The 12,182-nt window shown below is 35.5% G+C and overlaps 1 protein-coding gene across 2 annotated transcripts in view; it reads left to right on the top strand.

Moving 5' to 3' along the window:
• LOC144967152 (dual specificity protein phosphatase 10-like) overlaps positions 1 to 10,662 on the top strand; it is a 54,961-nt gene extending 44,299 nt beyond the window's left edge. For both annotated transcript variants that reach the window (XM_078904043.1, XM_078904033.1), the window contains exon 5: positions 9,032 to 10,662. In XM_078904043.1, coding sequence (XP_078760169.1) covers positions 9,032 to 9,297 — 266 coding nt within the window. In that variant the 3' untranslated portion in view covers positions 9,298 to 10,662. The remainder of the gene's footprint in view (positions 1 to 9,031) is intronic.
• The last annotated feature ends 1,520 nt before the right edge of the window (positions 10,663 to 12,182 follow it).

The following is a 12,182-nucleotide window of genomic DNA, read 5'->3' as shown; positions in this document are numbered from 1 at the left end:
TTTTTAACCGTTAAACAAGAGCAAATTTTTTTGTCGTACCACACCTTGCTGAATATTATAGATCTAAGATACTACATTTGGTTTTCTGATTACCTTATCACAACTCGTTCTCGATTCTTGTCGAAGATTAACTCCCCTATTTCCAGCGACTGTTGACTCTAAACGTCGGGATTAGATTAGAACGCGTTATACATCGAATTGACAAAATTTTGATCTAATTTTTCCAAACACAATCAATGCTAGGTATTTCAAATTTACTTTCTACTTTCACCCTCACGTTTACGACGCCCCGCGCAGCCTTGAACACAGATTAATTTATTTTCCAATACCTTCAAGAAATGTATAAACGTTTTTTTTTTTTTTGCTTTTTAAAAATAAAAATACAATCAACATAAATGTATGACGACACTTTTAGCCCATGAAGGGTTAACTCACTCAACCCTTACACCGAATATATCCGTCGTTTACTCGGGTTACTTTTACCCCATGCCTATTTATTACATTTTTCTGAGACAAATTATAATCGTAGTATCAAGCTACTTTTTTAGTTTTTACATATTAATAATGACAGTTGAATAAAACTATCTAGACATGCTCATTTTCAATACATTTTTTCCAATTTTGAAAAGTGCCAATATTCCCTAGGATTGAGTGAGTTAATGATGTACTAGTCGTTATCTCATTGTTTAATTAAAGATACCGCATTGTCGGGATAAACGGCAATGATGGATGTTTCATCTCGTCCGACGTCAGGTTTTTTGGTTTCTTCAATTGTAACTCTTTCCTCAATGTTAACATTTATGTTTAAATACATTGGTTTCTTCAATTGTAACTCTTTCCTCAATGTTAACATTTATGTTTAAATGCCTTGGTTTCTTCAATTATAACTCTTTCCTCAATGTTAACATTTATGTTTAAATGCCTTGGTTTCTTCAATTATAACTCTTTCCTCAATGTTAACATTTATGTTTAAATGCCTTGGTTTCTTCAATTATAACTCTTTCCTCAATGTTAAAATTTATGTTTAAATGCCTTGGTTTCTTCAATTATAACTCTTTCCTCAATGTTAAAATTTATGTTTAAATGCCTTGGTTTCTTCAATTATAACTCTTTCCTCAATGTTAACATTTATGTTTAAATGCCTTGGTTTCTTCAATTGTAACTCTTTCCTCAATGTTAACATTTATGTTTAAATGCCTTGGTTTCTTCAATTATAACTCTTTCCTCAATGTTAACATTTATGTTTAAATGCCTTGGTTTCTTCAATTATAACTCTTTCCTCAATGTTAAAATTTATGTTTAAATGCCTTGGTTTCTTCAATTATACCTCTTTCCTCAATGTTAACATTTATGTTTAAATGCCTTGGTTTCTTCAATTATAACTCTTTCCTCAATGTTAACATTTATGTTTAAATGCCTTGGTTTCTTCAATTATAACTCTTTCCTCAATGTTAACATTTATGTTTAAATGCCTTGGTTTCTTCAATTATAACTCTTTCCTCAATGTTAACATTTATGTTTAAATGCCTTGGTTTCTTCAATTATAACTCTTTCCTCAATGTTAACATTTATGTTTAAATGCCTTGGTTTCTTCAATTATAACTCTTTCCTCAATGTTAACATTTATGTTTAAATGCCTTGGTTTCTTCAATTATAACTCTTTCCTCAATGTTAACATTTATGTTTAAATGCCTTGGTTTCTTCAATTATAACTCTTTCCTCAATGTTAACATTTATGTTTAAATGCCTTGGTTTCTTCAATTATAACTCTTTCCTCAATGTTAACATTTATGTTTAAATGCCTTGGTTTCTTCAATTATAACTCTTTCCTCAATGTTAACATTTATGTTTAAATGCCTTGGTTTCTTCAATTATAACTCTTTCCTCAATGTTAACATTTATGTTTAAATGCCATGAGTCATAAGACTCCCGAGTCCGTTGTTTCCTCTCTTTAAATCTCGATGCCCAAATGAAGAATGTCGGTCGGTTTTTATTGCCTAATAATCCTCATTGTTGTTCTTCATTTTTGCTTGTTTATGAGACAAAGAATGCTGTTCACATCGTTAATATCATATTCTGACAAAAGGCTTATTTTCATTTTGGACATAATTATTATTTATTTCAAGAATATCCATCGATTAACCTGTTAACCGCAGTACTCTAGAAAGACACATATTTTAGCGGGTGGTTGGATGGGAGCATCACCCTTGAATCATATACCTATGATGTTCGCATGGGTGTACGATCCGATAGTGATGTCATTTCTTCTTCTCTTTACTAGCCTATCCTGCTTCTTTGGTTTGTGATTGTATTTTTGACAGGGGATATTTTTTTTTCTGTAAATCTTCTGCCTGTTTGTTCTTGGTTATTTATAATTTAGCTTATGATATCTTTAGGTTATGATTTTGATTTACATTTGTACTATTTTTGTTAGATTGCTTGTTTTTTTTGTTTGTTTCAGCGGTCTCTCATATAACCTCAATTGTGTTGGAAGAGACCTAAAGCAACAAACAAACAAACAAACACATATTTTAAGATTTGGCCAGAAAAATCGTCCTTCAAATATCGATCGATTTAAATGACCCTCATCTTGGCAAAAACTCTTAAACCTGGAACACGTGAGCGTTTTAGCCAAGATGAGGGTCATTTAAATCGATCGATATTTGAAGGGAAAGGTTTTTGGCCAAATTTCTAAATACGTGTTTCCTCAGAGCTAACTGGTTAAAATGACCTTCTTTGTGCCACTCGATCTGAAACCTGAGACTTCAAAGAAGTGTTATTTGAAACGTTTGGGTTGAGGGCAGCGATGTTCGTAGAACTACATAGAGTTTTCTAGCCAATATAAAAAGAAAAATGTTTTGTGAAAAAAAAAAACCCCAACAGTACGGCAGGTTTATCATTGTTTTCTATTTGGCTGACTAATACTTCAATATCCTGTTTACCAACTTGTTCATATTTATTATTTGTCCGCTCGATTGAATTTGTAAATGATGTTTTATTTGCTTTTAATCGTTTAAATCGTGTGTGTGTTGATGTAGGAAATAAATATACACGGCGCCCGCAGATAAAGAAAAAGTTTATTTAAGTACACAAATGATATCAACCAAACTTAAATAAATAAAATAGAATTTAAAAAATAGATTTAATAATCAAACCAAAACAAAACCCAAAAAATGCGATTTTATACATGTATACTAAGGAAGTTTATAGCGCATTTTGTTTTGTTGCGTTTTTTAATGTTTTTTTTTGTTTGTTTTGTTGTTGTTGTTGTTGTTGTTGTTGTTGTTGTTGTTGTTGTTGTTGTTGTTGTTGTCAGTCTTACATAAAACGGGATTCTATGAAAAATAATAATATATGTAATCGCCCAGAGCAAAGTTATAAATCCTGGATAAGGGCAGTATATGAAACTCGTAAATGGTCTCGTTTGTCATTTGCGAACAAGGTTTGGATCAAGAGTGTTTTTCAAGTATTATTGTATCTTTTACGCTTTTCTACCAATCAATTAATGTCTGCACTTAAGGGGACTTTAAGAAATAATATGCTTTCTACTGTCTTGTTCTTATAAACAATTAAAATTTCGACACTTTCGAGCTGACTTAGGCACGTATGTACAGGAACTTTCATTTTCCTGGGAAAATTAAATGTTAAGGTCTTGCAATCTTGTAAGTTATATGTGTGATAAGCCGATAGCGGTAAATTAAATGTTGGCACTTTCGGATGATTTTGTTATGGGAGCGTGTCATGTTAAGACATGAAGTGTGACCAGAGATAGTATGGATCAGTGATGATGATGATGATGACGATGATAATGATGGTGATGTTTGTAATGATGATGTTGATGATGATGAGAGTGGTTAATGGTGGTGGTGGTGATCCGATGATAGTGGTGGTTGAAGAGGAGGAGATGCTATTCCTGCTACTTTTGATGCTGCTGCTGCTACTACTACATACTACAACTGTTACAACAACAACAACAACAACAACAACAACTACTACTACTACTACTACTACTACTACTACTACTACTACTACTACTACTACTACTACTACTACTACTACTACTGCTGCTGCTGCTGCTGCTACTACTACTACTGCCGTTGCTGGAAAAAAGGACAATGATGGTGTTGGTGGTAGTGGTTTTGTGGTTATGGTGATGATAATGGTTATGGTGTGTTGGCGATGACGATGGTGAGTCATTGTGTTTGGTGTAGATCGTGCTGAGGGCTGGCGTGAGGTCTTGGCCTTTTGGGCTTTATGGGAATATTGTAGGCTACATCGTCGTGATGATATCATATGACTCGGGGTCAAAGGTTGTGGCGATATGGATGGTGGTCGGCGATGGATTGACAAGGCTTGGCATGGCAGCCGATGGATTGATTGATGTGGTGGTATATGGATAGATGTATTGATGGATGGAAAAATGTTAGATAGATAGATAGATAGATAGATAGATAGATAGATAGATAGATAGATAGATAGATAGATAGATAGATAGATAGATAGATAGATAGATAGAGAGAAAGAGAGAGATAGACAGAGAGAGAGAGATAGAGAGAGAGAGGGAGGGAGGGAGAGAGAAGAGAGAGAGTGCGTGTGTGTGTGTGTGAGAGAGAGAGAGAGAGAGAGAGAGAGAGAGGGGGGGGAGATAGATAGATAGATAGATAGATAGAGAGAGAGAGAGAGAGAGAGAGAGAGAGAGAGAGAGAGAGAGAGAGAGAGAGAGAGAGAAAGAGATTGTGGTGTATTCCAACAGGAACTGTCTGTACTATAGTTTATCTAAGAATGTTAATAGGATAGGAAATGATGGGATAATGAAATTGAATGCACGCACATGCACAGCGCTGCCGTACTCTGGAAGAACACAAATTAAAAAATTTGGCTAGAAAACTCGTCCTTCAAACATCGATCAATTTAAATGACTCTCGTCTTAGTAAAAACTCTCAAACCCGGGACTTTGGCGAAGTCCCGGGTTTGAGAGTTTTTGCCAAGATGAGAGGAATATAAATCGTTCGATATTTGAAGGAAGAGTTTTCTGGCCAAAATTTCAAATATGGGTTTTTTCTGAGTACGGCAGAGTGGGATTGAATGGGTCAGCGTGGTAAGGCTGGTCAAGAAAACAATTAGCTGGACGGTCCCTGGGGCGAGTCTTGAATAGGTATTAGCATTAGGTCTCCATTGGTCAGTTTTCCCGGACTTATTTCTGTTGCTGTTGCTGCTACTGCTATATAAGCCAGAGGAAATATTGTACTGATAATTCTTTAGATGTGACTGAATTGTTGGTGTTGGTGGTGGTGGGTATGGTTATGGTGGTGGTGGTGGTGGTGGTGAAGACAGTTGTCATCGCAAAAGTGGTTAATTAATCAATGAAACCTAAGTTTGTTGATGTTTTTGTCCAGTTGCTTCATTTAGAGTCTTACTTATAGTGATAGAGACAGTTGTAATCGCAAGGGTGGTTGTCATGAATCAGTTAAAACTAAGTTGGTTGATGGTTGTGTCCAGTTGCTTCTTTTAGAGTCTTAGATTTATATCTTTAAAGACAGATTTGGAGTCGGGTCTTTTTTGTCGAGATAAGTAACAATAATATAAAGTAAATGTTTTCTGCTCATACGAACAAAGGGTATTTTCTAAGTGTACGACAACTATACGCCCTTCAAGTTGGGAATATTCTAGTCTAGAGATGACCACTTATGTGAAAAGATAGTGAAACTAAAATTTACTGTGATCTCAAAAGTTATTAATTATAACAGCTTTGTCGGCGACACTTATCACATGTTACGGCCATGTTGTTGGTTTGGTTGCTATTGACTACTATTACCATTATAGTCGCAACCATCACCACAATAGTCAGGTATCGCACTAGTTAATGAATGAATGGGTCGATCAATGAAGGCGGACATGTTGACATTAGTCATCATCAACCGGACAACACAAGCCTACTTCGCGGTGTTAAACATCACCTGCACCGTTCCTTGAATAATTAATTCGATGAAGCGAAACCGGAAACTATTGCCTCCCCTTGACTAACATATTTCTCATTTCCATTCACTGGAGAGCTCACTTCCTTTGCATAATAAATCGCAATCGGTACATATTGGAAAATGAGAATCAATTCCGATTTATTAATTGGACCACATCGTATTTGTCCGAGGCAAACTCGTCCTTCGGAATCCCCACACTTCCCAAATTACGATCACGGTCTTGAATATTGTGTTGGCAACAACTAGGCACCAACCAGGCACCAACCAGGCCTCTATCTGTAAAGTTTTCGTTGTCAATAATTCTTTTTAAAGACTTAGCCAGCAATTGACCATTTCTGACCGCACAAGCAGCTGTCATTGCACCACAGTTATTTGCTATTTTTAAATTATTATTATTATTATTATTATTTTTTTTGGCCAGCCAGAGTGGTGCTCATTTCTCACTACGTTCTTGGAAATAGTTTATATGTAGATAACATGACGTGAATTTAGGGTTAATAAGAGTTCTTTTGTCTTGCTTCACCCTTTATATTATATTATATCGAGCATTTACAGAACCGTCTCCAATATCATAAATGAATAGTTACAAGTTTTGTCACTTTGATTACCATTGATTTGGCTTTGGAAATAGTTTCACTAAGTCGTATTATGTTTTCAATCTCTTATTGTGGGTTGGTCACACAACGGAGATGGTTTATTGTCTTGGCGTGATACATACATAGTTGGTTAATTCGTGACGAGTGAGGGTGTAAAGTAAAGTCTGATCTACGGGTACGTGTTTCCTGACGTACTGGCAAGGCCATTCAGTCAACAGTAATGATGGTGCTAATTGTATGATGGTGGTAGACATAGGCATCTTCACGATTCACAAATCGTCACGAAAGAGGCGAAATCGACGATGATCGTGATGTTGATGATGATAATGATGATGATGATGATGATGATGATGATGATGATGATGATGATGATGATGATGATGGTGGTGGTGGTGGTGGTGTAACTGCTGCTGGTGATGATGATGATGATGATGATGATGGCGATGATGATGAAGCTGACTAAGACGACGTATCATTTCAATTGCTTTTACAATTCAGTCGTCTTTCGCGGAAGAAAAAAATATGTTTAAAATGAATCAATATTTCAATACCTTTCTTTGTTGAAAAAAAAAATTGAAATAAAGTCGTCTCTTTTTTAAATAACGATTTTTCGTGATACAGACTGCGTGCGCATCTCGTGTCCCGCTGTGTGGAATCCTTCATTTCCTGTTGTTGTTTTTTTGTTGTTGTTGTTGTTGCTGGATAGGCATTTTTTGTCCGGCAGGTATTGGATGGTTAGTTTACATGCAAACCGCGTGCAGCATGTAGCAGGCTTTGCGCTTCCGTCCATTGAGTTATAGATATTTTTGACCCAAGGATGCTTTTATCCTTACCATTCTTTTACAGAAATGGAGAAACTAGATGTTGTATGATTAGTATGGGATTGGAGAGAGGTGGTATTTTCTCTCCATTTCTTTTCATTTCTTTTTCTCTTCCATTTTTTCAACTTAATTTTTTTTTAAAGAGCAAACAAACAAAACAAGTAGATAATCACCATGGATGAAAATAGTATGATAGGATCATAACAAAAAATTGAATGAAAAAAAAGAACAAAAGAAAAATAAATAGAAAACCCGAATAGAAAAGAATGATTTAAAAAAAAAATGAAATACTATTACAGACTGACATTCCTCCCCATAAGCCAACGAGAAATCTTATAGTTTGTTATAGATTGTGATTTTATACGCAGCTGATCCCTAGGTTTATTGAATAGAGTATAATCTTCCTCGGGAAGGAGTTTTCTGATGCCTTGAAGTATACATTTCAGTAGAAAGATACCCAGGCGCTGTATCTAAGATTTTGTCGTCAAAGGGGATAATCGATATTCATTTAACTTCCCTGATTCAGTAATCGAATCTTCCTTTTATTATACCGTTATTTGCCAAAGGTCAAAGAGGACACGATAGATGATTAACTTAACCCGGAAGTGTTTCCATGGCATTGGTGGGGGTTCTAGATGTTGTTTTGATACACAAGACGCCATTCAATGTTCCATGATTACATTACGTTTGTGTTTGTTTTTTTCTGTCTTTGAAAGTTATTGATAGGAATTTTTACTTTTATAATAAAATTGCTTCGATTTTTTGCTACAGCTATCTGATGTCGTTGCTTTTGCTGCTATAAATACTTTACACTTCAAAATTAACTACACACACTTATAATGCACGCACACATGCATCCGCATACACACACAAACACAAACTCTTATCTTATTCAATTTATGTAATAACATCATCATCTGCTCTTACTTATAAAAGAAAACAAAATTTATACCAATTGATAAAGCTCTCATAATTATGTTGTGTATAAGAGACACTCACAGTACACGATATCTTACTTCTCTCCACCCCGGCCCAAACCCCATGCGTAAGTGAATATTCCCGTTCCGTTATTACTCACACGTTGATCTTCTATCAAATATCATTGTTACTCAGTTTTGGTGCTATATTGCTAAATGCTTGCATAATACTGCACTCCTTCATCATATAGTCATATATGCTATAGCACGACGTATCGTCATTACATATTTATGCCCGAAATGTGTCTCTTTTTAATTGAGCATTTATTTCGCGCAATATCCATTAAACGTACTCAAAACGCTTTAGACTTTTGGAACTACCCGTCCCTCGGTGTCAGATTCAATCTTGAATGTTGCAGCGCTTAACAAAACGTATGTATTAGTTGACACCTTGGAAGCTCACTGGTCTTTTATACCATGGTTTCTGTCAGATCTGATTTAGACTCAGCTAGTCAAATACTCACTGCTGCATGGACAGGAAGACCCCCCCCCCCCCCCCCCCCAAAAAAAAAAAAAAAAAAAAATCCTCCCAGAAACAACATTTTTCTGAGTGAGCTACCGGCAAACTTTCATAAGAACGATGTCATCAAATTAAAACTCATTGGTACTACGGTATAAAAGTATTCACGTCTTAATTTTCTCTCTCTCTCTCTCTACAGATGACGCCAGACAAAACAACGCCAACGTTCTCATCCATTGTCACGCCGGAGTGTCTCGTTCCGCCACAGTCACCATCGCCTACCTCCTCAAACACACCCGTATGGCCATGGCCGACGCCTACAAGTTCGTCAAGGGCAAAAGAGGAATCATCTCTCCCAATTTCAACTTCATGGGCCAACTCCTGGAGTTCGAGCACGACCTCAATGACGGCGTGACGCCCAGGATTCTGCAGCCCCGTCTCACGGGCATCGAGAGTAGCGTATGAAAGTGAGACCGATCTCAAGACAGATCTTGCGTATCTGAGATCAAACTGCTTTTCAAGATAAAGGATGTGAACGTTGATTTAAAATGTAGACAATTTATAAGAAATGAATAAAAACAACTCAAAACAACAAAACAGTATACTTCATTGGCAGCCCGTGATTATTATTATATTTTAAAGACAGAATGTTTTTTACAAAAAGATTTCTTGCTATGAGACAAAAATGATAATGTTTTGTCTACAATGATGACAACAATAGGGTTTTCTCATCATTATTGATCCACACTTTTGCTATGCTGAATGTTTAGTCTAAAAGCTTTGAACACGGCGGAGACATCGGATCAACGTTTTACAAAATGACCTTATCAAGTATTTTATCGAATTACAAGCAATTATATCTTGGGTTATTCCATTGTGAGTGCGGTGTGTGCAGCAATCATCGAGATGATATATTGAGACGTGAATTGCTTTTCATCAAGACCACGATGTTGTGGGGGCAATTATTATTTTATTCATATCGTGTTACTAAATGTGTTATTAATTTTAATGTTGCCCACACGAGAAGGTGGGGGGAAATTACAAACATAATTCACCAAGCATCCCAGTTCATACAAGGTATCAACTATTCTAATTGTCAACGTGCATGTTGAAAATGGATATATTAAAGTCGCAGCTGTACCCATTTTGTAGACAATTACTTGCTGGACGATTTGTCATACTTTTATTTCATTGACCTATCAGAATACCGAATTCAAAATGTAAACAAATTGGTCGTATTTTAATTGGTTATGGAGAACGAAAGTAGGAAAACACTGAGTTGACCTGTTCCGTGTTTACACACTAACTGAATATCTTTACTTCACTGATATCATATTCCATTATGAGTATGTCATCTTAATGAACAAGGTAAATCCTTTTACTGATCCAAAATAAGTCAATATGACTTCAAAGTAGACAACAATATTGAATTATCTAAATGACCAATATCCGTTTATGTGCAATTAATTTTTTTTGCTAATTTATTTACCACAAGGCGCCACTGCATAGGGCTTTTAAAATACCCGATTAAATGAAGGTTGGATCAAAAAGGTACACATTTTTATAATTTAAAAAATAACTCACTCATAATATGTGACCAGAGTTTTTTATTCATATATTTATCTGTTTTTATTTTTCGGTTGTGTCTTTCTTTCACATAAAAAGGGTGTATGATTAGCTACGCCTAATGCGTACACTTGAATTCTGTTTTAGGTAGTGTTATAGTTCTTTAAAATGTCCGGTTAATTTTATATGAAATTTGTGGGATAGGATCTTCCTTGACATGAAGTCCCTCATGTTTCAACAACGAGAGTAAAAAAAAAAAAGAAATAAGGCTTCAATTAACGGAGATATTGTCTCAAACAGAACTTCCATGTTCTGCGTTTGATTTTAATTTCCACCGTGAGCGGATTTTTGACTTCATGTTCCCCTGTGGTAGCCAATCAGACGACGACGCAATTCTCACATCGTGATTTGAATAGTCATGAAAATGGGAAGTAAGACACACTCTATGGCGTAATAATATGGTCACCAAAATAATAATTTGGGACTCACAATTTGAGTTTTCTTTGATGGGATTTCATTGGAAAAAATCTAGTCCACCGCATTTTCTTTTCTATCACGTTTTTCATTTTATGACAAATCGAGTTTTCTTGTGCTAAAATGTTTCTATATTATTTGACTTTTTTTTATTTTCTTCCTGTTTGAATATGCTTGAGCACGCTTTCCCTGCATTCCTCTGGACCTACAAAAAAGTTCGAAGAATCCGTACACAAAAATGATTAAGAAACATTCGAATGAGTTTGAAGAAACCGCGTGTTCGAAGAAAGCGTACTCGAGTGTAATTGAGATTCATTATTCTGCCCTAAAACAATTCATAAGGGATGCTCCTTGCATTGAAAGCTATAATATGGTTTAGTTATGAACGAAATATTGCTTATTGTACCTCAATCAAGACTCTATGCTTTTAATAATCTATACCAGACTTTTATCATCTTTAAAAGTGGCGTCTTACTCAGTCAAAGATAAAGCAAAGGGCAGAACAGTACTAGAAGTGAAAACATAATCAGGCTTCCTTTGAACCTCAAACCCCACCGCCCAAGTCTGCTGTGTATTGTCCACTATTGATATTGACTTGTAGTTACATCATTGAATAGAATTAAATAGTGTCAATTTAAGGAGGTGCATTTTCCCTTGTTTTACCACTCTCCGCCTTTTATCTGGAATGGGAAATATATTTTATTGTCACATATTGTCGGAAATCCCCGTTGATTGTCGGGTACTGCTAGGAATTCCCGTAAATTGTCGGGCATTGTCGGGAATTTCCGTCAATTGTTAGGGAAAGGCTGAGTCGGAGAGAGCCGTGACGTGACCAACGTAAATCAATGTCAGGTTTTTAAGGTCTTAATGACTCAAGAGTGACAATCATTTGTCAGAATTTCCTGAATGTCTCATTTCCTTGATATAAAACATCTTCCGATTACTAATTCTGAAACAAAGAAAGACTGACGGTCAATGATCTCACCCTACCCTCCAAAGATAAAAAAAGTCGTAACATAACATTTTGTTCTCTAAAATAAAAAGGGTTATAGGGTAAGAGGAAATAATACGAATCATACTCTATGCCATGGGTAAAACCTTTTTAGTATCAAATTCTAAAACACAGGAAATGCAGATAAGAGAATTATCAACGAATATATTTTTAAAAAATCGTTCTCCTATTCAGTCCAATAACTGATATTTTTTTTTTCGGTGACATTAAATTTTTTATTCGCTATGAAACTTGAGCCTATTTGATTTTTCTCTACTTCCTCTTCTTGTTGTGCTTTGTTCACTTTATCTTGATAATC

This window comes from Berghia stephanieae, chromosome 1, assembly GCF_034508935.2.
Source record: "Berghia stephanieae isolate SIO BIC M18660-M18661 chromosome 1, UCSD_Bste_1.3, whole genome shotgun sequence".
NCBI lineage: Eukaryota > Metazoa > Mollusca > Gastropoda > Nudibranchia > Aeolidiidae > Berghia > Berghia stephanieae.
The sequence above is the reverse complement of the archived record's forward strand: the minus strand, read 5'-3'. Positions and strand labels throughout refer to the sequence as shown.